This window comes from Moschus berezovskii, chromosome 25 (assembly GCF_049115385.1).
Source record: "Moschus berezovskii isolate FMDL1 chromosome 25, NW_MosBer_1.0, whole genome shotgun sequence".
Taxonomy (NCBI): domain Eukaryota; kingdom Metazoa; phylum Chordata; class Mammalia; order Artiodactyla; family Moschidae; genus Moschus; species Moschus berezovskii.
In genome coordinates, this window is record NC_142484.1 from 11,125,514 (window position 1) to 11,151,266 (window position 25,753).

Consider the following 25,753-nt stretch of genomic DNA (forward strand, 5'->3'; position numbering starts at 1 on the left):
CAGGTCTGGTCATGCTGGGTCCACCTTCATACTTGCAGGAGGTGCGTGAGTTGGGATGGAACTTTCAGAGGACACGGTCTCTGACACACCTGCCTCTTGCATCGGTTTGTGAGCTCTGTGGAGGTGAAAGCTCAGAGGAGACGAAAGACAGGAAGGAAGAAGGAAAGAAAGGAGGAAAGAAAGAAGGAAAAGAGAAAGTTTCTTTCTCAGGGTTTGTTAGTTAGATAACAGTGATACATTGTTTCTACTTGGTGGAGGGAATGCAGATCAGCCCCTGTTCCTTTCCCTCCTGGGTCCCAGTCTGATCTCCTTAGAATGGGAGGTAACACCCCCCAAAGAGCTGTTGTCCCTGTACCTGTGGATGCTGTGTGAGCGCCTCCCCACTTCCCAGCCCTCCCCACCCTGTCTCAGACCTCACGGGTCTGCAGGGGCTTCTATGGTGGCCTTGCAGTTGCTTGATCCTGACCCTCTGACACCTGTCCTGGGATCTGATCCCAGGCAGAAAAGCTCTAGGATGTATGTGCCTGGTGAGGATGCTGCACTGTCTTCCATGTATTCTGCAAACCTGGGATCATGCTGTTTTGTATTCTGTTCTTTTCTCTCAGTGTCCTAGTGGAATGATTTCTCATAACATTAAATGTAATTTTCAGGTAGTTGGTTGCATGATGCCCTGTGTGCTGTGGACATTTGAAGTTCATTATGTTGAAAGGCCTTGGGATGTTACTGATCTTCTCTTTTTTTAGACACTCTGAGGACTTCTTCCTTGCTGCTTATTTATGTTTGTGGCTGCTTCTGATCATCGCTTTAGCAGAAAGTTAGAAACAAATTTGTTGGGACCAAGGTCATACGTATATTTATGACAAATCATCTCCAAAGAGATTGAATAAATTCACACACTTAGCAAAAGTGCTCAAGACCTAGCGTTTTCCTGTTTTTTTTCTACCTTTTCTCTCACTGAAGGCTATGATTTTTTAGAATTAGAATTTGCAAAGGATAAAAGTGGAAGGTAGGGTAAGATTGTTGCTTTGAAGATCAGAATTAATCCTCATGTTGTGGCACAGGCTATAAGTATGGAGCCTCTGCACCAGGGGGCTTATTAATGGACACCAGCTTTAGTCCCCGCCTTAGGCTGATCTACGGGAGTATAGCCTGACTTTCTCCAGGTTTTATCATGGCAGTAGCATGCTGAGATCATGTATGTCTCCCGACATAGATGCACCTATGTATCAGTGGATGCATCTACTAATTCACACATTAATTTAGGCAGCATGTACTTCTTGGGGGCCTACTAGGTGCCTGCCACTAGTGGTGGAGCCAGAAGCTGGGAGGAAAACTTCATTCCTCTGTACAAAGAAGGTCATTTTTTGCCAGGATTCCTGGGGAGGCGTGAGGTAGCATGTGTAATTAGTCAGAGCCATTATTCTCACTCTTGGTGGTTTCTCCCCAACAGAAACATTGCTTATGACCCCGTGAAGACCACTGCGAAAATGTGTTTGAGAAACTGTTCACTGAGTCTCCATTTAGCTTGCTTCATGATCAGTTCAGTTCAGTCGCTCAGTCATGTCTGACTCTTTGCAACCCCATGGACTACAGCACGCCAGGCCTCCCTGTCCATCAACAACTCCCGGAACTTGCTTAAACTCATGTGCATTAAGTTAGTGATGCCATCCAACCATCTCATCCTCTGTCTTCCATATCTCCTCCCCACTTCAATCTTTCCCAGCATCAGGGTCTTTTCAAATGAGTCAGCTCTTCGCATGAGGTGGCCACAGTATTGGAGTTCAGCTTCAATATCAGTCCTTCCAATGAACACCCAGGACTGATCTCCTTTAGAATGGACTGGTTGGATCTCCTTGCAGTCCAAGGGACTCTCAAGAGTCTTCTCCAACACCACAGTTCAAAAGCATCAACTCTTTGGTGCTCAGCTTTCTTTATAGTCCAACTCTCACATCAATATGTGACCACTGGAACAACCATGGCTTTGACTAGACGGACCTTTGATGGCATGTACTGTTGAAAAAGAAAAACAGCTGGTTCTGCTCTCATATTTCTCCCCTTATCAGCTCAGCCACTGTCCACTTTCTCGCCTCAAACTGATCATAATTCAGGGCCATCCAAAAGGGTCTAAGCACACATACCTGTGGCCATAAGGCCAATCTGCACACAGAGGGTAATTGCAGGGTTTAGGGGTGTCTTTCACAGGGTTTGGGGTGGCAAGACTGAAGTCAGTGCCCTTCTCATCACCCTATGACCGACTTTCCCCGTCCCCCTGAAGAGGAAGCCCCTCACTCCTCTGGCCTCCCACCCTCACGTCTGTTGTTTTCTCCATCTGACCCTGCCCCTTGATATGGTCTCTGTTTTCCCCGTGACTTGGTCGTGGGTTCCTAACCCAGCCCTCTGTCCCTGGGGTCCTCCACAGCACCCAGTATACAGTTGGTACTTGCTAAATTTGTGCTGAATGAAAGATGAGGAAGGAAGGGAGGGAGACATCACTTCTGCTGATGCGTGTCTTATCTGAGTAAAGGCCCAGGCTACACCTTGTCTTGTGGGGAGTGTTTTCCCCCTCTATTATTCTTTCCTGTTTCTTCTCTCACCTGGGTCTCTCTCCACCTCTGACACCTGCTGTTCCACAGCCTGGGCTTCATCCTAGGGTCTCCTGGTGAGAAGTGATGCTTCCACTCCACAAATGCCGTGCCATGGCAGCTCAGATGAAATGGTTTGTAGCGCTGGCCCTGAAGGAAGCTCCGAAAGGGTGAAGGCTCTATGCACCCTAGGTCCCCTGTTACATGAATGGCATCTTCCCCAGCACCATTGGAGGCCAAAGAAGGGTCATGCTGGGCCCTGGAGGAGGGGGATGGCCAGGGATCCACATGGGCCCATCATTTGAGATATGGGACTGGAAAGGACAGAGCAGGTGTGGGTAGCAGAGAGCTGGTGACTATTGTGAGAATATAAACGGGAAACATCTTTGCTTGAAGGGTCTCACTCAGAACCTCCCTGGAACAGAAGCTAATGCTAATATTGGAAGAATAGAATAGAAGCATAGGGAAGAATAGAATCTATTTTTAATACCATCTCCCATCCCTCTAAATGAGGAGGTGGTGGACTTGGTGGGGCTGTCATAAACTTTTGCATGGTATAGAACATTCCCCTGACACTTCCTTTGGGACTGCCTCTCCCCAGCTCCAGTCATGTTGTTCTGGATAAAAATGCCAAGGAAGCGGGGCAGGGCCATGTGACTAAGTAAAGCCAATCGCAAGACTCCTGACAGGATGGCTGGTCCAAGACCGGATAGATGATCTGGGGTGGACCAGAGACCTCCTAAACCCTGATGTTTTTGAGCTTCTTTAGAGATATAAAGATACATCTTCCTTAGAGAGATAAAGCCTGTGGTGGGCTTAGACTCCCTCACTAAGTGTAGAACCCTTAAGGAAGAAAGCGGTCAGGCTAAGATAATCAAACAAGGGAAAGAGTGAGTGAGAGATTGAGTAAAATGATAGATTCAGATTTCTCGGGTCCAGTTATTGAGATCTTTGACCCTGCTCTGGTTCCTGCATCCCAGATCCCCAGGGTCCTTCCAATAAGTCTCCCCTTTCCTTGAAGCCAGTTGGAGTTGGGATCTTCTCACTTGTGGTTCAGACCAACTCTAGATCCTACCCGGTTATGACGTACCTCTGTGACACAAACAGAAGCACCCATTCATATCAGCACCTGGAGGTGAAACGCTGAGAATAGGGCTTTGCAGAGCAACAAACACAATTCACCAGCATCCCCTGGGTGGGAGTGCCCTCACATGAATGTGTGTTTGGAGTGGGCCTGATTGATTCCTGTAGCAGCCCGCATTTACACGGCGGGAGCCAGGCCTATCCTGTTATTTTCCCGATCGTAAACTGAGAAATACAGTCTGAGGAAGATATCACTCAGGATCCAGGTCTCTGTGGCATGCGTCCTCTCTGTGCCCCCCTGAAAGCCACAGAGGCAAGAGTGCCTAGACTTCTGGGGGAGACAGAAATGCATAGCGGTCAGCCTGAGCCCTTACCTGCCACACCCCCTCAATATCCTGAGCTGGCAGGTTTTCGGTATTCTCTCCCTCCTTTGGTAAAAAATCAAGTGAGTTTCTCGGTAGTTGTGAGCAAGTGCATAAATGGGGGCCCATCGAAGAACAAGCAGTGTGGTTTTCATGAGAAAGGGGAGTGGAGGAGAGGAGGGTTGAAAGGTTTGGGATTGTCAGATGTTACCTAATACATGGATTAAAAAAAAGTACTACTGCGGAGCTGCTGCTGCTGCTGCGTCGCTTCAGCCATGTCCGACTCTGTGCGACCCCATAGACGGCAGTCCACCAGGCTCCCCTGTCCTTGGGATTCTCCAGGCAAGAACACTGGAGGGGGTTGACATTTCTTTCTCCAGTGCATGAAAGTGAAAAGTGAAAGGGAATTCTCTCAGTCATGTCCGACCCTTCCCGACCCCATGGACTGCAGCCTACCAGGCTCCTCCATCCATGGGATTTTCTGGGCAAGAGTACTGGAGTGGGGTGCCATCACCTTCTCCGACTGTATAGCACAGGGAGCTATATTCAATATAACGTGGTATAACATAATGAAAAAGAATATGAAAGAGACTATATACCTGTGTGTGTGTAACTGAGGCAGTTTGCTGGACGGCAGAATATCACATAACATTGTAAATCAACTATACTTAAATAAATGTTTAAAAAAGGAGTAAAAATGGGCAGTAGTTCCCCTCCCACCCTGCTGTTTCTCTCCTTTTCGACCTCTGCTCCTTGTCTTCTCTGCAGAGAATGCCCTTTCTTCTCCCCTTCCCCACAACATGCTCTTTTTTTTTTAAAATTTCTTTACTTTTTAATTGTAGTATATCCGATGAAAGCTTTGTGATAGTTTCAGGTGGACAGCAAAGGAACTCAGCCACACATACACATGTATCTGTTCTGTCCCAAAGTCCCCTCCCATTCAGGCTGTCACATAACATTGAGCAGAGTTCCCTGTGTTACACAGTAGGTCATCGTTGGCTACTCATTTTACATACCAGTGCCCACAGCCTGTTATTTCTAGCTCATTCAGGCCCTCTAGGAAAACTTCCTGCACTCAAGCTCACCCTTCTCCCTGGCCACTACTGGCTGGGTTGGACAACTTACCCTGGTGCTTCCCTAGTCTGTAGACTTCACCACCCCTAATCTACCCTGGGCACTTCTCTGCACAGCCCCTGGGGTTGCCAGGTGCATGGAATCCAGTGTAGATTTGCCTTGACCCAAGCAGGCCTCCTCACCGCAATTCCCTCTCTTCCCCAAAGCCTTCTTTGAGCCCATCAGTCTGCTCTGAACCCCCATAGGGAGCTGACATGAAGCCTCCACCCTGTGCTGGGGCTGTGTGGTCACTGTACACCCTTTATTCATATTAGCATCCAACCTCCCAACTGAGGAGTCTGGTACCCCAACTCACAGAGTGGGAACTGGGCTTAGCAAGGGGAAGTTGCAGCTAAGGACTTGGCTAACCATGTAGTTTATCTTCCCAGTCTGGACACTTCTGAGGCAGGAAAAGAGGCTGCTAATTACCATGGTGGGACAGCACACTGGGACTGTCCCCGGTCACCTTCCCCACCCCTCACCTTGTCACACGGTCTATTTCAGGGATTGTTAGAGCTGACTTTCTATGTTCCTGCATCTGAGGGCTCTGGCTGAACTGAAGCTCTGTGAGGGCTGAGGCCCTTAGTGTTCCCCTCTCCTTGTGACTCCCACCACACCGGCACAGGGTGGTGTCCCCACATTTATTTCAGGATGATGGATGTCCCAGACTGTCCTTTAATCTCAGTTGGTTGATTCTGTGGGAGGTAGGGACTCAGCAGCATCAGCAATGGTGTGACATGGCCTGCAGAAGGCGCCCTCCTCCCCGAGGGCTCCTATAAGCTTCAGATCTGAGAACCACACCTCCGGCTTTCCCCGTCACCTTGAATATGTAGGCTTTAGCAGGCACTGGGTAGTTGATGCCATTGATGGTAAAGATGAGAGGAGGCAGGGTGTGGGTTGTGTCACATGAAACCAAGTACTATTAGAGAAGGAGGGAGAGAGGTTGGCCTCGGCTGATCCTTGGTGAGTGCAGAGCCCAAGAGGGGCCCTGTGGCCTAACCCTTCACCTCGTTATCCAGGAAGGATGTGTCCTTGATGTGCCAGTGGATGTTCTTGACCAGGTCAGTTGGGCCAGTCAGCAAGGAGGTCCCGGTATCCAAAATGGCCTGACATCCTCCGGAACAAGCAATAATTGTCCCATTCATGGAGATGCTGAGAGACAGAGGGAGGAACTGGGTAGCAGGGTCATTAAGCTGTGTCTCCCACCACTGCCTCCTCCCTGACTGCCTCCTGAGCATCGGTTCAGCTCCTGTCCTGACTCTGTTTTCCTTTGCTCTGGTCACATCACCTTCATTGACTTCCTTGTAGTTCTTGAGTGCACCAGGCTCTTTCACAACTCGGGGCCTGGCCTTATTCTGTCGTCCTTCCTAGAAGACCTCTGTCATCTTAGTATAGTCGATTCGTCCTCATCATCTTCCTGCTTAACTTATCATCTTCCTGCTTAACTGTCACTTTGTCAGGGAAGTATTCGCCCTAGACTAGATCAGGCTCCTCCTGTCTTGCTCACGCTCTGTAGGATATTCCTCAAAGTCTAGCACATACCAAAGTGGTAATTCACTATGTGTCTGAGTCATTTCATATATGTCTGCCTTACATACGTGAGGGCAAGCTGTATCCTCAGTGCCTCCGTCCCCTGCCCAGCACATAGTGGATGCGCAGTGTATATGTTTTGAATGAATGAATGAAAAAAATGAATGGGGAACAGCCACAGACCTGTGTCTGGTGTCTCACCCATGATGGGCCACACCACACAGTGACGATGGAGATCTCCAGGGCAGTAGATGCTCAAGGTGGGGGTGCGGGAGACACAGGCTGCCCTGGGAGAGGGCGTCTCTTGGCACTGCTCCCTCACTCAGCTTGGACACTGGTGCTCCTGGCCCAGTGATGCCCAAGCTAGCCCAGGGGATTCAGAAGGACAAGCTTTTGTCTGAGGGTATCACAGAGAATCTCATCAATCATTGCCCCTTGCTTTCAGGCCCCTCCTGGATCTCAGCTTCCTGATTCTCTTAGTCACAGTCCCTGACCCACTGTGTGCCCACAATCAGGGGTGAGTTGCTATGATTAGGTGGGATGTCTCTTTTTATGAGCTGCTTTCAGGTCTCAGGACTGCAGCCAACCTGTCTCCATTGCTGGTATCACCTTCCTGAAAAGACCAATTTTCCCAGTTTGTCCCAGATGGTCCTCGTTCTACAAGTGACAGTTCTGTGTACTGAGAAGCCCCTAGGTCTTTGGTAGCCCTGGTCATTTGGATAGATTAACACAACCCTGTTCAGGCTGAGAAATTCTCCTTGATCCTCTATTTACCACACTGTAGGGCCCTCGGAAGGAAAGTTATGACCAACCTAGATAGTATATTAAAAAGCAGAGACATTACTTTGCCAACAAAGGTCCGTCTAGTCAAGGCTATGGTTTTTCCAGTGGTCATGTATGGATGTGAGAGTTGGACTGTGAAGAAAGCTGATCACCGAAGAATTGATGCTTTTGAACTGTGGTGTTGGAGAAGACTCTTGAGAGTCCCTTGGACTGCAAGGAGATCCAACCAGTCCATTCTAAAGGAGATCAATCCTGGGTGTTCATTGAAAGGACTGATGCTAAAGCTGAAACTCCAATACTTTGGCCACCTCATGCAACGAGTTGACTCACTGGAAAAGACTCTGATGCTGGGAAGGATTGGGGGCGGGAGGAGAAGGGGATGACAGAGGATGGGATGGTTGGATGGCATCATCGACTTGATGGACATGAGTTTGAGTGAACTCTGGGAGTTGGTGATGGACAGGGAGGCCTGGAGTGCTGTGATTCATGGGGTCGCAAAGAGTCGGACATGACTGAGCAACTGAACTGAACTGAACTGAGGGTCCTCTGAACATGCTCCTCACCTCACAGGGAAGTGGGTGCAGCCCTCCAGCAGTTGCACAGGCCTCTCCAGACCCTTTCAGGACCCTGGTCAGAGCCCTGGGGAGATTATGAACCCACGAGTGATGTGTGTGTCTATGTTTGTGTGTCTATATGTGTCTCTCTCTGTGTGTTTGGGGTGCATCTTTGGGCCTGTGAATGTTTTTATTGACTCTGTATGTGGTTTTGTGTGTCTTTGTAGGTGGAGCATATGTCTGTGCGTGTGACTGTGTGTCTGTGCGTGCATGTGTATGTGTCTGCATGTGTCCATGTGCACGTGTGGGAGCATCACCTGGGGTGGCCTTTGGAGGGAGAGGCTTACCTGTCCATGGCTACCTGCCAGAAGCCTCTTTGGGACACTGGTACCCAGTTGAGCTCTCCCTTGTAGTAGGTGCGGTCCACCCTGCCAAACATCACCACGCTGCCGGACACCTTCTGACTGATGAGAGAAGGAAGAGGGGGACTCTCATTGACAGAAATTAACTACAGGCACTGGCTGAAGACTGTGCTTTACCGCTGTCAGATGTTTTACCACGGTCCCCATTTTACAGATGGGGAAGTTGAGACACAGAGGGATTGAGTACCCGACCTAGGTTGGTCACCACCTAATGAGTACCACAGAAGAGGTTGCTTGAGCAGGCTTGCTTCCCCCTTGACTATCCTGTCATTTTGAGAAATCCCGAGGCTCCGGAGTGCTAAGGGAATGGGTTCAGGCTCACCCCGTGTTGGCTTCACCTGCCTGTGACCTGTGCTGTTCATGGGGACCCACACTCAGCAGGGTCCCCACCTCTGCTATCCCTGTCTGGAAATTCCTAAGACTTGTGGAACAAGGAGTCCCACACTTTCCTTTGGGGTCCCACACTTTTGTTTTGCATTGGCTCCTGCAAATTATGTAGCCGGTGCTGGGCTCCCGCTGAAATGCTAGTGATGAAAGAAAGATTTCCACCATCCCTCTCTTTCCTTCCATTTCAAATTCATCACAAATCCTGCTGCCTTTTCCTCCACCTCATAACCTGACAACTTCCATTGCTCTCCATCTTATCGCCAGCTCCCCTGGACTAAACTGCTACCCTTGAGCCCATGGGCATGGTTGTGTTCTAATAAATCGTTATTGATAAAACCCAGCGATGGTGCCAGGTGAGGCGCTGGGGCCTTGGTTCTCCTGGGGTAGACTATCTCTCAGGAGAATTTTGGATCAGGTGTTCTATAATTTTTCATGCAACTGAAACTATCTTACAGCTAATTTGGAAAAAGAGTTTGTCCAGCTCAGACTTACCTTCTTAAGTAGAAGGCAAAGATAGACTGAGAAATTACTCCTTGCTTCTTCAGATTGTCAAAGATGGGGATGGTCCCTTGAACGGCAAGTTTGGGGTAGCCCAAGCCCAGGATGCCATCAAAAGTTACTCGTATCAAGGGTGCGCTGAACTGATTCCTGCTCAGGCCAAATGACTGGTTCACAGCGACAAGGTTCCTGATCTGTGAGAGAGGAGAGGGTTCCCAAGTGAAGGATTGGGAAGTGGGGCTGGAATTGGGCTGAGGAGGAGATGCCATTAGCACTGCAGAGACCTGAGGCCAGGCTGTGCCCTAGGTGGACCTCAGATGGTTAGACCAAGTTGGGCAGGGAATTTTGGTTCTATTGGTGTGGGGCTGTGGATTCTAAACAATACCTGCTTGTCCTGCAAACACCATCTAAGTGAGTCAAATTGGCCTCGTGCCTTCTGTACAGGTGGGGCAAACAAGACTCGGAATAGGACTGAATTGTTCCCACCTGAGGACAAAATGGGTAGAGAGCAGAGTAGCCTTCTCTTTGGCATCACTGTGATCTGATGACAGAAATGGACTGAACTCATTGCAATACATTGTGGATTCTGCATCTGCCTGGGAAGACAGAAGCCCATTATACAATGTCAGTGGCAGGGTTCTTATGAAAATCGCGTGTGGAAAACAGGTTCTTGAAGACGGATGCCCCTGTATATGTGTGTGCGTGTGTCAGGGAGAGTGAGAGAGAGGGAAATTATTCAGGTACTTTGGGGGAGGCAGGCCACAGTTTTTAATAGACTCTCAAGGTTCCCTAGAGTGAGAACCCATTTATCAGGCCCCTCCCACATGTGTGGCCCCCTGCTTTCTCTGCCTGAATACCTGAGGCACCGCTCTGCCCCAGGGGCCCCAGATCACTTTCATCCTCTCCCCAAACACCCCACACGTACTTGAGTCCTGACAATCCAGCCCAGCTCTACCGCTTACCACATGTGTGGCCTCCCCAAGGCCCTCACTCTCTGCATCTCAGTTCCCTTACCTGTATCATGGAGCTAATCATGGCACCTGCGGTGTGAGGTTGTTGCCTGGTTAAACAAGTTATTACCATGAAAGTGCCCAGCACAGTCAGAGAAGATAAAAGTGAGTGCTTCCCTCCTCCTCACCCCGCTTTCAGCAAAATGAACCTAAAGAGCTGCTCGTGGACCAAGGAGCTGCAAGTCCACACCCAAAGTCACTGGGTTAGCCATCCTAGGAGTTGCTGTGTCAGAAGGAGCGCTGTCTCCCCAGGGACAGGGTCTTGAGTGGTGGGTGGCTAGTCACTAGGGGACTTAAGGACGGACGGGCCCTGCCAGCTGGTGCTGCGACTGTTATGTAAGCAGCGATCACTCCCAAGGCCAGTCGTGACCCAGTATCTGTTTCCTCATTACCTGAATGGTGTCATAGCCAAGGATTGCAATCATCCACCCAGTGCCGTGGAAGCGGTGGAACAGCTTTTCTGACGGAAGGAAGGTGGTGGACTCGTTAGGTTTGAAGGTGTTGTGTTGATCTGCAGACAGAGGAGATGAGTGTCCGCCAGGTGCCCCAGATGGAGAACAGGTTGGGAGGGGGAGTACAGGATGGGCTGGGGATGGGGGTGCGGGTACTCATGACACTCAGCATGGCGGCAATAGATTGAGGGCACCCACAAGTCAGATGAGCTGGTGTCAAAGATGACCTGGAACTCTTGAGGCAGTGTTCCAATGGTGATGTTGCTGACATAGGCGGCCTACTGGGGCCAGGGGCTGGTGGTTAGGGCAGATCTGGCTGCCTGTCCACCCCATCCTCCCTACCGCCCGCGCCCCGCCCCCCCCTCCCCAATTCCTGGAGTACTGCCTCCTGCTGGGTTTCCCATGTCTCCTGAAATCACTTTCCAACCATCCCACTCACAGCCTCTGCTCAGACTGGTGTGTTCATTTGAGAAGATCTACAGTCTCCTGTTCAAAACCCAGCATAAGCACCTCCCTTCAGTTCAGTTCAGTTCGGTCGCTCAGTTGTGTCTGACTCTCCGCGACCCCATGAATCACAGCACGCCAGGCCTCCCTGTCCATCACCAACTCCCGGAATTCACTCAAACTCATGTCCACAGAGTCGGTGATGCCATCCAGCCATCTCATTCTCTGTTGTCCCCTTCTCTTCCCGCCCCCAACCTTTCCTAGCATCAGAGTCTTTTCCAGTGAGTCAACTCGTCGCATGAGGTGGCCAAAGTATTGGAGTTTCAGCTTTAGCATCAGTCCTTCCAATGACTGGTTGGATCTCCTTGCAGTACAAGGAACTCTCAAGGCCGAGCTAATTCCTCTAAACAGAGACCATGTCCTGTCAACACCACCTAAGTGGCCCTTTCATTTGATGTGTATTTACTCTTTGCCTATCTCTCAGACTGGCCAGTGTATTCTTGAAGAAGAGTTGAGACCACCACTCTGCTTTGTTAAAAATCAATAACAATAACCATAGTCTTAGACTTTTATGGAGTTGCATGCATTTGGGGCTCAGTCACTTTTTACTGGTGTCCTTCTTGGATCTGCAGAGGCCGAATTCCCCTGCCCAGGGTTTCACACTTGATGTGCAGTTGGCTTTATCTTTTGATCAGTCATGGCTCACCCTTCATCTGTAATTCAATGGCTCCTTTAGTTCAGAAGGAACAGTCTCCCACAAATTAATGACATATCTTTGGCACAGAAATGGATGTTTACCTGCCACCCAGTCATTACTGGGCCTAGTCACCACAGACCAATATTTGAGGATGAGACTGCCTCCTCCTCTAGGAATGGGGTCCCTGTTCCCCAGTGTTTCTGCCTCTTGCAGGAGTCTCATCCCAACATCCCACTTGAGACCTACAGATGAGCCCCAGTGCTAGGCCAGATCACCACCAGGGAGCACTGTGAAGCACCATCCTCCCAACACACTCACATCCCTGTAGTTCGCCAGCGGGTGAGACTTCCTTCCAGAAGTGGAATTCTGGGACAGGCTGTGAGCCTGCAGCAAATTTTTTAGCAAGTTTTTTTTCCCTGGGAGTTTCTTGCATGATCTTCATCTTCATTAGAGGGGCTCTTTCACCAAGCATCGGGAAAAAAGAAGAAGGGGCAGCAGTCAGTTGTCTGCCTTTCAGTATGATTGTCATACCTAATATTGTAATGGAAGTGTATATTTTTCAAACATTTTTACAAGTATCATCTTATTATCAGAATGCTGTGCAAATACCATAGCAAAGACCTAGGTTGAATAGAGGTTCTGTTGTGTAATCTTGGGTGAGCCACACGACTATTTGGAGCCTTGGTTTCCCCATCGGTTAAAAAGGTGGAATGGAAGAATCCCCACCTTCCCTGATGGCTCAGCTGGTAAATCTGCCTGCAATGTAGGAGATGCAGGAGATGAAGATTCAGTCTCAGGTTGGGAAGATCCCTTGAGGAAGGGAATGGCAACACACTCCAGTATACTTGCCTGGAGAATTCCATGGACAGAGGAATAGTGGGCTAGAGTTCATGGGATCGCAAAGAGCTGGACACGACTGAGTGAATGACACACATCCATATAGAAAGTTTTGGGATTAGGTGAAAAGATGGATATAATGTACCTGATATATAGGAAGTCTCAACAATGTCAGCCATTACCATTGCTGTTGCCATCCCACTGTATCTTTCTCAAAGAAGCCCAGGGAGGGAAGTGGAAGGGAGATTATCATCCTCTTTTTACAAGGAAAAATTTGAAATGCACAGAGTCTGCGAGTTGGCTGTGGTCACACTGCTTGTTAGAGGTAAAACAGCCTAGAAGTAGCCCTCCTGATAGTTCTCCAGGGCTCAAGCAGAAGAGAGGGGTGAGAGAGGAAGCCAGGAGATGGGGAATAAATTAGGAAAATTAAGAGGCTAGAGAAGTAAGGAAGAATCAGAATAGAAAAAATAAAAACCAGAGAGTTCTCCACACGCAGAGACATCCAAAGAAATGACGAGATTAAAGAGATACACACAGAGATAAAGACACCGACACATACACACAGAAGTGAAGAGAGCAGAGAGACCTGGAAGCAAATGCCAGAGAAGTGCTCTTCCACAGGACACCTGCAGTTGCACAGGTTGTGCCCTGAGCAATTCCAATAGTGCATTTTCATACAGGTCATGATGTGACTCCACTCCCAGAGTTGTGCAATTCTGCAAGTCTACCCCAAGAACTTTAGGCTCCTAGTGCCCATGGCAAGCTTCTTATCAATAAGTGAGATCTGAACTTTAAGTTTGTCAGGGAATGATTATATTCCCTTCAAACCCTGATCAGTGGAGTAATAAGAGGGTGAGAAGAAAAAAAAAAACACCCAGACAGACAGATGATGCCACTTATAGTCCATATACTTACATGACTACACACTCTGAGAGGGCCACCAGCCTGAGAAGCCCAAGCCACTTCATGCTTCTTTCCTGGCTCCAAGTACTCAGGGAAGATCGGGTCCTGAGCATGCAGTGGTGACCAGGAGCTCCTAGTTATGTATGCCCTGATCTGACCTAATTGTCCCCTTTAGGCCACTAATGGATCTGATAAGGAATACTAACCTCTCCATAAAATCTTTACCTCCATCAGTGTCTGTGAGGTTTGGACTTGGAAAATTCTCAGAATACAGAGCTTTCTACTGTAATCTCTTCCTTGAGGCTTGGCTGAGAAACCAAAGTAAGAATGGGGAGACTGTTGTCAACTTGGAGACAAAACATTATTGATAATGTGATAAAAGTACATGCTAGGACTTATTGATAAGTGCTAGATATTTGTGACCTGATATGGTCTTCTTGGCAACTTCAGGAGATGTGCATTGATGTCCTCAGTTGGAGAGGAGATTGGTGGGAGGAAAAGAGGTCATGTAGGAAAGTGATGGCTTTACGGGCAGCTCAGTGACATGTGAATGACTTTAGATATTGGGACAGATGGCACAGGTCAGGGGCACCTTTGATGCCCGTCTATGTCAAAGATCTAGACTAGAGCTGTATTACAACTGCACAGTTTCAGTATTGGAAGAAATGTGATGCAGGCATCTACAAGATACTTTATATCAGCCAACAAATATATAAGGAGAGCCCTGTGAGCTGGGGACTGGGTAAGACGCTGGAAAGTCAAAGTCATGTAAGACATGGTTGGTCCTTATCTTCAGAACTGTCTAGAGGTCTAGGGCAGTTCTCACAAACTTGTAGTCCAGGAGCGAGAGAAATCAATGGAAGGGCTGGGCGAACACCCTGGACACAGGGCAGCACAGGCCCCACCACAGGGGGCAGCCTCTCAACTCTAAGCAGCAGCTGCCATGCTGGAAAGCAGGCTGACTGGCCCAGTTTAAGAGAGAAGCCAGAAGTCTGGATATTGATGTACAGTCCTCTGATTTTAAATGCTAGCCATAATTTTTTCTTTTCTTTAAAATCACACACACACACAAAACATAGTGAGAATCAAATCTCCAACAACTCTGGGCTGGATTCAGCCTTCAGGCTGTACAGGATTTTATTTCTGGATCAGAGGTGGGAGCAGAGAGGGGTCCGAGACAGGATTCCAGTTGGTTGATTAAAGCGACTGAATGTGTTTTAATCATGTTAATTTTCCTTCCATTGGTGAAGAAAAATAGCAGGGTCAAACAAACCAATGAATTTAACAATGTTCATTTGACAAATGGGTAGAATTCTGATATAATTCCCCATTCAGTTCAGTTCAGTTCAGTTCAGTCGCTCGGTCATGTCTGACTCTCCGCGACCCCATGAATCACAGCACGCCAGGCCTCCCTGTCCATCACCAACTCCCGGAGTTCACTCAAACTCATGTCTACAGAGTTGGTGATGCCATCCAGCCATCTCATTCTCGGTCGTCCCCTTCTCCTCCCGCCCCCAACCTTTCCCAGCAACAGAATCTTTTCCAGTGAGTCAACTCGTGGCATGAGGTGGCCAAAGTATTGGAGTTTCAGCTTTAGCATCAGTCCTTCCAATGAACACCCAGGATTGATCTCCATAGACTCCATGATTTGAAACATTTTGTCTGCCAAACCAAACATAGAAAGAGGTAGTTCTGAAGTGTATTATCAATCAAAGACCAAAAAAAAAAAAAAAACCACAAACACAGCAACAACTCATAACTCCCACTCAGCCTGAGATGAATAGGGTTACCTATTGAATGGTTATCCCAGCCAAAGTGAAAACAATGTTTTACGGCTCCTTCCAGGAATCCTAGGGTCTGGGTGTTCCTCCATGAGGTTTATCCAGGCTTGTCCCCTGGGTACAACAACAGGAGTCTCCCTGGTCACCAGGTGTGTATAGATGGGGCACTGTGTCTTAACCCTCATTTTTGCACATTGTTAAGACTCCGTTTTGGTGGTTCAATCCAAACAGAGGGGATATGACAGCATCTAACAAATGACACACACATATGCCCTTTAACTCAGCAATTCTACTTCTGGGGATCTACCCCAAAGACTTGCTGTTGTTCAGTCTCTCAGTCGTGTCTGACTCTTTGCGACCCTATGGACTGCAACATGTCAGGCTTCCCTGTCCTTCACCATCTCCCAGAGCTTGTTGAAACTCAAATTCCAAAGATACACAAGCAAAAATAAAAAGTTGTACGCATGGAGCCATTCACTACAACACTGTTAGTAAAGCAAAAAATAAAACCAGACTTGCAGTGACCATCCATGGGGGAGTGTGCAATGAGGCTCAGGGCGTCCCAACACTTGGGTATTAAGTGGTGAGAGAGGAGTGGAATAGTGAGATCTTTAGGGTACACTGTTTAGTTTTTTAAGAAAGAGAAACCAGAAAAGTGTTTATAGTTTGTTCCTTTCACAACACATATATGCCTATTTTCAATAAGAAAGAGTTGAATGAAAGTCAAAAACTACTGAAAGATTTAACGCATGGATGAGGGGCAGAGATGGAAGTGAGACTGTTCTTGTTTTATAGTCTGATTTTGCAAACGTGGCAATGTGTTACAGAATCAATAAATACATCAATACCCATGTGTGGAAATGGAGAACAATCTAAGAGAAACGAGCCTTATTGTATTAAGCTGGTGACATAACTGCACTGAAGAAAGCATTTTTTAAGTGGCTTTAAAATGCAGAATTTTATCTCTACATTTGGAGTGGAATATCTTCTAAAAATAAAGACAAATGAACGAACAACCCCCCCTGCAAGAAATGGAAAACAAAATAGCAGAGAAATCTAAAACTCTATCCAACAACTTATTGTTGGTGATATCACTTCCGTTTTTGTGAAAGTATGTTATGTTACAGGTTAAAGCGAGGTATAACCAGTGCTAGTGGTGTTTTGAAGTAAGACTTTCAGTGGATAGAGAAAAGAGGCATAAGTATAAAACAAACAAACAAAAAGCCTAAGTGAAACCTTGAAGTCTTAAAACTTGAAAGCGTAATTTTGTACCATTTCATTATTTTCCTTTTTTTTTTTTTTTAAAGAAAATCTGTACTTCCTGGCTCTGACCACCGAAAAGCATAGAAACAGTGGAAATTTGGCATCAGTGACTATCCTGAGGCCTAACTGGTGTCTTCTAAATACCATTGACCACCAGAGGATCCATAGATTCTTGAACAGATGGCTGATTTCAGGACTGGGCAAAGAAATGCAGAAGATAAGCCTGAGAATCCTGAAGGGCTAGAATGTTGAGGGACTTCAAAGATCAGCAAGAACTGGACAAAATCTTTAGGAATCTGTATGAAAAGGCCAAAAGTGGGGCAGTTTTAGCATCATACAAAATCGATTGAAAGAAATTAAATATAAAATAAGTCAGGAGCTTCAAATGCTAATAGACAGCATCTAATTTGTCACTGTGATAAATTGCTAAGGCACCAACTCACCATTCTGAGCATTGAGAAAGGAAAATAATCATCAATATTTACACTATTTTTGTTTGTAGGTAGCATATTAATGTAACTACAAAGAGTTGAAGGAATGTTGTTTTTAATTGAATAATTCCAGGAATTAAATTCAGAAGGAGTGGTAGAAAACCATTGTTTTTCAACATCCTCTTGAAAGAATGGATCTTGGCTAAGATCATCAGTTCAGTTCAGTTCAGTTCAGTCGCTCAATCGTGTCCGACTCTCCGCGACCCCATGAATCACAGCACGCCAGGCCTCCCTGTCTATGACGAAAGATTGAAGGGGAAGTTTATAATGGATTCACGAGGTTGTCAACATCAGAACCCACTGCATCTCAGCCTCTGTCCAAGTGGGGCAACTAGAAATTATGAGCCTCTTGAAGTGATGCCATAAGAAATACATGGAACTGACTCTTGTGGCTCAGCTGGTAAAGAATCCGCCTGCAATGCAGGAGACCTGTGTTTGCTCCTTGGGTTGGGAAGCTCCCCTGGAAAAGGGAAAGGCTACCCACTCCAGTATTCTGGCCTGGAGAATGCCATGGGTGGTATAGTTCACGGGGTTGCGAAGAATCGGACACGACTGAGCGACTTTCACAGTATATGAAATTATCCAATAAAAATGTTTGCACTCAAGTCTATATCGAGCTACCAGTTTTCAGGATAAATATGCAGAGAAAGGAGCAGAGAAGGAATCCTCTAAGTCAGGGGTCCCCATCCTTTTCGGCACCGGGACTTGTTTAGAACACAATTTTACCACAGACCAGGGTGGGGTAGATGGTTTTAGGATGATTCAAGTGCACTGCAATTATTAGGCACTTTATTATTATTACATTGTGATATATAATTAAAATTATATAACTCACCTTCATGAGGAATCAGTGGTCGCCCTGAGTTTGTTTTCCTGGAAATAGACTGTCCCATCTAGAGGTGGTTGGAGAGCAATGGGGAGTGACCATAAATACAGATGAAACTTCACTGGTCTGCCTGCTGCTCACCTCCTGCTGCGCAGCCCAGCTCCTAATAGCCCAAGGGCCAGGACCTGTCCATGGCCTGGTGGTTGTGGATCCCTGCTCTAAACCCAATACTTAGGACACTCTATAAGATAAACCACCCCACCTTCCATGTTTTCAATGTATAAATGGCATTAAAATGTGGGGGGATACATTTATCTAAAGTCTTAAAAGAGAACAACCAAACACAACCTATGTGTGCATTCTCTAGATCCTGATTCGAATTAGTAAATTTTTAAAAATACATTTGTTTTCTGGAGATTAGGAAATTTTTAGCATAGACTGGATATTAGCTGTTAACTTTATTTGGAACAAAATAGCATTCTGGTTATGTATATTTTGTGAAATGGTAACCTCTCAAAATACATCATCAAAAATGAGTAAATAATAAAAAGTAATTATAAATGAGAGTCTTGAATTAGAAAAAGAGATTTGAGTAGTTGCTGTGGATTGAACTGTGTTGACTTCCAAATTCAAATGTTGAATTCATGACTCCCCACATGACGGTATTAGGAGGCAAGGCCTTTGTGAGGTAATTATCTTGAGATGGGGTCTTGGGGGTGGGGTCCTCCTGGTGGGATTAGGGCCTACAGAAGAGCCACCTGAGAGCTTCCCCTCTCTCTCGCTCTGCTCCCCTCTCTCATTCTCCCTCTCCCTCCATTCTTTCCTCCCTCCCCCACCACCTGTGGGGACACAGCAAGATAACTGTGTGCCGGCCAAGTAGAGGGGCCCCACTAGGGACCCAACTGGCTGACACCTTGATCTTGGAGTTGCAGCCTCCAGTCTACGGCAGACTTAGAGTGAAGTGTTATAGTTCTTGATGCTGAGTGATGACATACAGCTTTCTTCATTTTTGTTCTGTTTAAAATCCTTTTGTATAAAGAAGTTTACAAATTGTCCATTTTGAAGTTTCTGTCTTTAGTGATAACCTGTGGGGTTCAAGAAAAGCAGACTCTGGCAGGCCCCCCACTGGTTAAGTGGTTGGAGACTCGGGAGCTCACTACTTCAGCTCATTTCCTGTCATCTGATCACCACCCCCGACTCCAGACAACCCCCGGCCACCCCACCTCCCCATTCCCATCCCCACTGCTCAGCTGCTTAGTCATCCAGCCGGAGACTCTGATGAGTCAGATGAGTACCTGAAGGTAGAAGGAATGTGGACATTTTTAAAAAGAGTGAACTGGGCATCCTCTTCCCTGGTTTTCTCTTCTTTAGTGTCATCTGCAGGTGAGGGGTAGGGTCTGAGTATGGAGGGAACCACTAGTCGGGCTGTAGGGATATTTGGAAGGAAAAGGTCGCGGAGTTCACAACCCAGTCACCAAGAGGTTGGCAGCTTGCTCAGGGCTTAGGAAGGAGGAAGCACTGGGCAAAGAATGGTGCCTACCAGAGGCCAGACCCACTTGGGTCTTCAGGTTAAGCTTACTGGAGGTCACATCCTTCCTGCTTGAATTCCTGCTCTGGATATGGAGGGGATAGAGCTGTACTCACTGTTAATGAGTCCTGGGGAGAGGGATAGCCTCCCCCAGGGCCCTTTGATTCCACTCTAACGGTGGGCATCATCCCAAGTTGAACAGTAACATGGCAGGTCATCCAAAGCATTGAAAATATTTAGTAATATATCTAAATGTGTTGTATCCAGAGTTCCTTTATGAGAGGTGATTCATCAGTCTATCTTGGGTTTCTGCTGAGGAATCTACAACCTTCCCAGTTGGTGACTTCTGTCTTGTAACTACCTGATCTCATCCCACAGAACCCGAGTGGTGGACAGTTTCAGTGGGTTAAGGCCTTAAGATCCTCTGGCTCACAGCAGCTGTGTACCAACTGGTCTGCCACTCCCTGTTCTGAGTCCTTCATCACCAGACACTGACAGAGGGCCATGGCACCCTGACCACCAGAGGCAACCTCAGCATCCTCAGCAACACACACCTCTGAGCCTCTTGTCCACTGATTGACACTGAACTTCAGTCTGGAACAAGTGTTCTGGAGCAGATCCAGCCTCCCTCATCCAAGAGATGGAAAACTGAACCTTGGGGTGTATGACTCACCCTAATGCTTCAGGTAAGTTAGTGAAGACCTGGGACCCAGGACCTCTGGTTCTCAGGCTAGGAGATCTCTGGGAAAGGAAAGATCAGAGGAAGCTCAGTTGCATCCATTGCTGGGCAGCTCTCAGAGGTCTGCAGGCGCCAGGGTGGAAGTCCTTTCCCCTTGCCCCTCAAGTCTCGCTCTAATTCTGTCAGCAGAACTGCCTTACTGTAGCAGCAAGAAAGCAATATTGGGAGCTGGCTCTGCTGGGTTCCAGGCACAGTGGGGGCAGCCCCAGCTGGAGTGGCCCCAGGAGGCTGTCATGCAGGTGGTGACTGACTCACTCCTGATCCTCATTCACACAACACAGACCCTTGGGAGACTGGGTCACATGGACCTGTATTCATAGTGAGGAGCATTTTCTGCTCAACTCTCTGGCAACTTCGATGCAGCATCTTACTGTTTCCTTGGGGAACCCCTGGCTGAGTGAGGTTTGAGGCTGAGACAAGCCTGGATGCCAGGGATGTGTTCCCTCTTTGGCGTTCAAAAAAGATTTTGGAGCTGTGAAAGTCTTGAGAGGGGGATGCAACCAGCCATGTTCTTTGGGAACTTTGCTTTATGGATCTGGTTGGAAGAAAAGGACAGACACAAAGGACAAGGCTGGGCTTCCCTGGGTCCCAGCTGGCTGTGAGTTGAGCTCCAGCCACCAGGCTTCAGGGTCAGGGGCTGGATGCTGGTCTCAGGCCACCTTTGGTGAAGGAATAGAGGAAAGAGATTTTGCCCAGAGAGCTGCATGGTCAGGGGGCCTTGTGATCACACAGGGGAAGATGAGACAACAGCCTTTACTTGTCTCTTGACTCTATCAGTTCCCTGTGGGTTAAAGGGCAGAGGACACGCACACGGAGAGGGTAACAGCCACCAGTGCTGCCTCTTCCCCTAATGTGCCTGGTGATAACCAGCTTGTCTACGTGGCCCCAAGGCTGAGAGCTGACTCAGCTCTGTGACAGCCCCTGCGTCTCCCTTCTGGGGAGGATGAGATGGCTCATTGTTGGTATCTCACAAATGAAGTATGTCATAAGGTCATGGTGGGTGACCTGTGGGCAAACACAGAAGGAAGATTGGAGGTGGAAAAGTAGCCATTTATTACGCTTGGTTACCTTGGGCCTTTTTAGTTTTTATTTCTGGGTCTGCAATGACCTCCCAGCTCTTTGCATGGGTGGTTCTTTTTCAACATTCAGCACCATCTCAAATGTCTCCACCCCAGAAAGACTTTCCCTGGCCACTCTGGTCTTCTAGCCCAGAGCCTGATCCATTCAAATAGACCATAGACACTGCATGCGATTCTCTGTTTGTTTTTCAAGGGCACCTTGAGGGCCTGAGATTGTCCCCAGTCATAGATGATGAAACTGAGGTTGAGATGGAGCGAGCATGTCCCTGGAGGCCATAGGGTCTGCATGTGATGGAGCCAAGATTTGAATCCGTGCCTGTCTGACTGCTAATTCCAGCTTCTCCTTAGTCGTGGGCTTGGGGGAACATGAATTGAGACAGAGGACACAAGAGTATGAGAGGTGGAGGAAAACTGAGAAATGATCTTTTCTCTTAGGAAGTATTCATCCTTTCAGTGAATACTTCTTCAAGGTGTTCAAAGGCTAGCATGGAAAATGCTCATCGAGTTGAGAGCCTGGAGTGCAGGGAAGGTGGGGACTGTGTCCAGAACAAGTAAGCTGGGCCCAGGAGGAAGGTGGCCTGAAGCCTAGTTCATGACTCTTTTCCCATGAGTCAGTCCCCTCTGGAGCTTGACTGTTTAGAATGCCAGCTTATGATGACAATCCAAATATCAGAAATGAAATGTGACCAGACTATAATGGAGACACGCTCCCAGTGTCATCTGAAAAAGGTGCCTAATGTCTTGTGTGGAAATTTAGGAAGGCTTCTTGGTGGAGATGGCAACTGAACTGCATCTCCAAGGATAAAGGGCATTGCTGAAGGAGTATAGGGAGGAGGGAGTGCCTACCAAACGCGGAGTTACTGGAATCGTACAGGACTCCAGGGATTGTCATTCAGCTGAAAACTTAGCCCTAAGGGATACATTATATCAAACAGTCTGAGCAGCATGGGCAGTACAAGCAATGCATCATTTAAAAATAACAACGTGGGACTTCCCTGACTATCCAGTGGTTAAGACTCTGTACTTTCACAGCAGGGGAAATGAGTTCAATTCTGGTTGTGGAACTAAGATTCTGCATGCCACAAGTTGGGTCCCCCAAAGAGAAATCTCTGTCTATCACAAGCTGTGGGGGGCTCTGATTGGAAATTTTTCTCCTGGGGATGAGGGCTGATGGAGGCGTCACCATCTGCAGTGTCCCTGGTTGCTGTGGCGAGGGGAAGGGCATGTGTCAATGCACGTAGTGACGATTGTGAATGAAGTGTGGCCTGCCGTATCAGTGAACAAAGGCTGTTACAGCCATCCAGAGATCATGTTACATCTGCCCCCAGTGGTCAGTCCAGAAAGAATTCAGGATGTCTAAAGGATGCCCTCCATCTAGCCCTCAACTCCTGAAGCCACTGCCTCCCATCTCTGTGTGTCTAGAAGTTCAGGATGAGAGAAAGTCAATACATACACCCTAGATAGCTAAGGTGCATATTAAAAGAATGATTTCAGTGGGCCCAGGCTCTTGTATCTTCCCACACTTTGAAAAATGCTAACATTCCTTAACTTGAGATATTTGACTTCTTTTTAATGAATAGTAATATTTTGATGTTCTGACTATCTGATTTTTGTTGCAATAACGTCTATATATTCTGCCTCCTCCTTTACCCCTTCAGATAAATCAATCCCTTAGAGCGATCTGAGAGGCTGCCTCCAGGCTTGAAGTCTTCAGAAAAATTTCCAAATAAAACAGAATTGTCAGATTTTAGGTTATGCTTCCCCGCCCCCCCCACCCCCCCACCCCGACCCTGCCCAGTGAACACTATCAAAGCGTTTGCCAGGAGTTACATTCTAAAGGAGATCAGTCCTGGGTGTTCATTGGAAGGACTGATGCTAAAGTTGAAACCCCAATACTTTGGCCACCTGATGCGAAGAGTTGACTCACTGGAAAAGACTCTGATGCTGGGAGGGATTGAGGGCTGGAGGAGAAGGGGACAACAGAGAATGAGATGGCTGGATGGCATCACCAACTTGATGGACATGAGTTTGAGTGAACTCCACGAGCTGGTGATGGACAGGGAGGCCTGGCATGCTGTGATTCATGGGGTCACAAGGAGTCGGACACGACTGAGCGACTGAACCGAAGTGACTGACCTTTGTCACTGCTACTTGCATAAAGTTGCTGTAAACAAGCTATGGGGCCACAGAGAACGCTGTGGGAGTTGAAACTGTAATCCAGTATGAATTTAGGATGAAGGCTTGAAAATCTGGGCAGCAGCACTAATGATACACAGGAACATGTAGAAAATGGGAACCAATACCACCTCCCAGGGTGGTGTGGGGAGGGCTTGATGGTCAAGCCTGACTTCACGCATGTGGGATTTGTTCTGTGGTCCGTGAGGATCTTTGAGTAGGTTAGTGAGATGTGAGGGTGCACGAATGGAGGAGAAGAATGAAAGTGAAGGTGGGACAGCAGCGAATGGAAGGGATGAACGATGTTAAGAGGAAGGATGTACATTAAAAGAACCAAGAAGCTGCAGAAACAGGGTGGGGAAGCCTTTGGATACTTAGTGAAGGTCACGGCCACTTGCTTCCAACCCTCCAATTCATTAGAACATGCGAATGTGGGCAGATATTTTGGAGGGTTGTTTACACTGGAGAATCAAGACTTTGGTAGGGGCGTAAGGACCAATCTTCAAGTCTCTAAAATCTTTTCACAAAAAAGGACTTCATTTACTCTATGGTGAATTTTCAGGGAAGAATGAGGACAAAGGCTAAATGGGAGGAAGTCAGACTGAACTGGAACTTGGCAATGACTTCTGTTGTTAACTTACCATTGCCATTCAAACTGTTGGTCAAGCATCTTGGAATTCGTGAGATATTTGAAAATGTTGATTTCCTTCCTACTCCCAGATCCCAGGGAAGGAATGAAAAGGTAATACTCTAAGTTAGGGGTGGATGGTAAACACAAGTTTTGGGGTATTCTGTAACTACCTTGGACTTTCCTTGTGGCTCAGCTGGTAAAGAATCCTCCTGCAATGCGGGAGACCTGGGTTCAATCCCTGGGTTGGGAAGATCCCCTGGAGAAGGGAAAGGCTATCCACTTCAGTCTTCTGGCCTGAAGAATTCCATGGATTGTAGAGTCCACAGGGTCGCAAAGAGTTGGACACGACTGAGCGACTTTCACTTCACTTCATAACCACATTGAAGAAAGCTCCCAGCTCCCGTGCTTGCTTGTGTTTCAAAGGCTGTCAATGAAGTTAAAAGAGGAGGTAGGCGAAGAAGAAAGTTCCTGAATGAAAGGAGGAGGACATTCTCTCTGGGGAAAGAGAGGAGGTCCACGGCTTGACCGGTTCTCTTGTCAGGTCAGCAGGAAGGGGCAGAACTTTGGACCAGATGTCACTGGATGCTGTCATCTGATCACTGAGCATGTGGCCTTCATAGGAAAAGGAGTGGCCTCCTAGGACTGACCCTTGCTCCATCTGGGCCTTGGGAGGGGCACCTCTGTGACCTGCCCAGACACCGAGAGCACTGGTATGACCCCATGAGGATGGGAAAGCTGGGGTTATGGTGACACCATAATATATGAATGGACACTCCCACCCCTTCATTTTCCTTTTGACACCAGAATACTCTGCCAGTTTCCCTAGAGCAATGAGCGCCTCATTCTCGACCTCGGCCCGGAAGTCCTTGCAGGCTGTGTTGAAAATAAGTGATGTCAGTGGCTAGTGAGTCCATCTTTGCAGTGCCAGATGGTGAGGAACAATTTTAGTTGGCAAAGTTAATCAGGTTTTTTGGATTCAGATTCTTACCTGTTTCACATGCTGTGTGTGAGGAGCTTGTTCAGGACTTGGGAGCTGCCTCAAGGTCATGTCGATTTGAGGAATCATCTGACTTCATCTCTGGCTTTGCAGATGAGAAATCAAGGCCAAGAGAGCAGAAGGGACATGGACAAGGTTACTGTAGACCAAAGGAATTTAGTGACAAACCAGGGATTGGAACTGAGGCACGCTGAAGTTGAACCTTCTAAGGTACGGTTTCAGTGTCTGGTGGCTTACGCTGTATTAACGAGTAATCTCCTGTCACTCTTATTTTGGTTCTTCTACACTTATGTGTCTTTTCTTTTCTGGCTGTTTTTATTATTACTTGCTTTAAATGATTTATTTATGGTGTGCCTTGGTGTAGTTCTCATCGTTCTCGTGTTTGTGTTAATTCGGTTTTGTATCTGTGTGCTTCAAGTGAAGTGAAATTCGCTCAATCATGTTAGACTCTTTGCGACCCCATGGACTATACAGTCCATTGAATGTGTGCTTAAGATTTTCATCAAATTTGGAAAAATTTCAGCTAGTTATTCTTCAGGAATTTTCTGTACTCACTTCTCTCTCACTTCTTTAATATTAAGTTACT

At 47.4% G+C, this 25,753-nt stretch overlaps 1 protein-coding gene across 1 annotated transcript in view; it reads right to left on the minus strand.

Moving 5' to 3' along the window:
- Positions 1-3,843: 3,843 nt before the first annotated feature.
- Positions 3,844-25,753, minus strand: part of LOC129548900 (pregnancy-associated glycoprotein-like) — a 36,196-nt gene continuing 14,286 nt past the window's right edge. The window contains exons 5-11 of the mRNA XM_088832265.1: positions 10,938-11,054; positions 10,717-10,836; positions 9,309-9,508; positions 8,355-8,471; positions 6,148-6,292; positions 5,961-6,059; positions 3,844-3,996 (exon numbers count right to left, since the gene is read on the minus strand). Coding sequence (XP_088688391.1) covers positions 3,844-3,996; positions 5,961-6,059; positions 6,148-6,292; positions 8,355-8,471; positions 9,309-9,508; positions 10,717-10,836; positions 10,938-11,054 — 951 coding nt within the window. The remainder of the gene's footprint in view (positions 3,997-5,960; positions 6,060-6,147; positions 6,293-8,354; positions 8,472-9,308; positions 9,509-10,716; positions 10,837-10,937; positions 11,055-25,753) is intronic.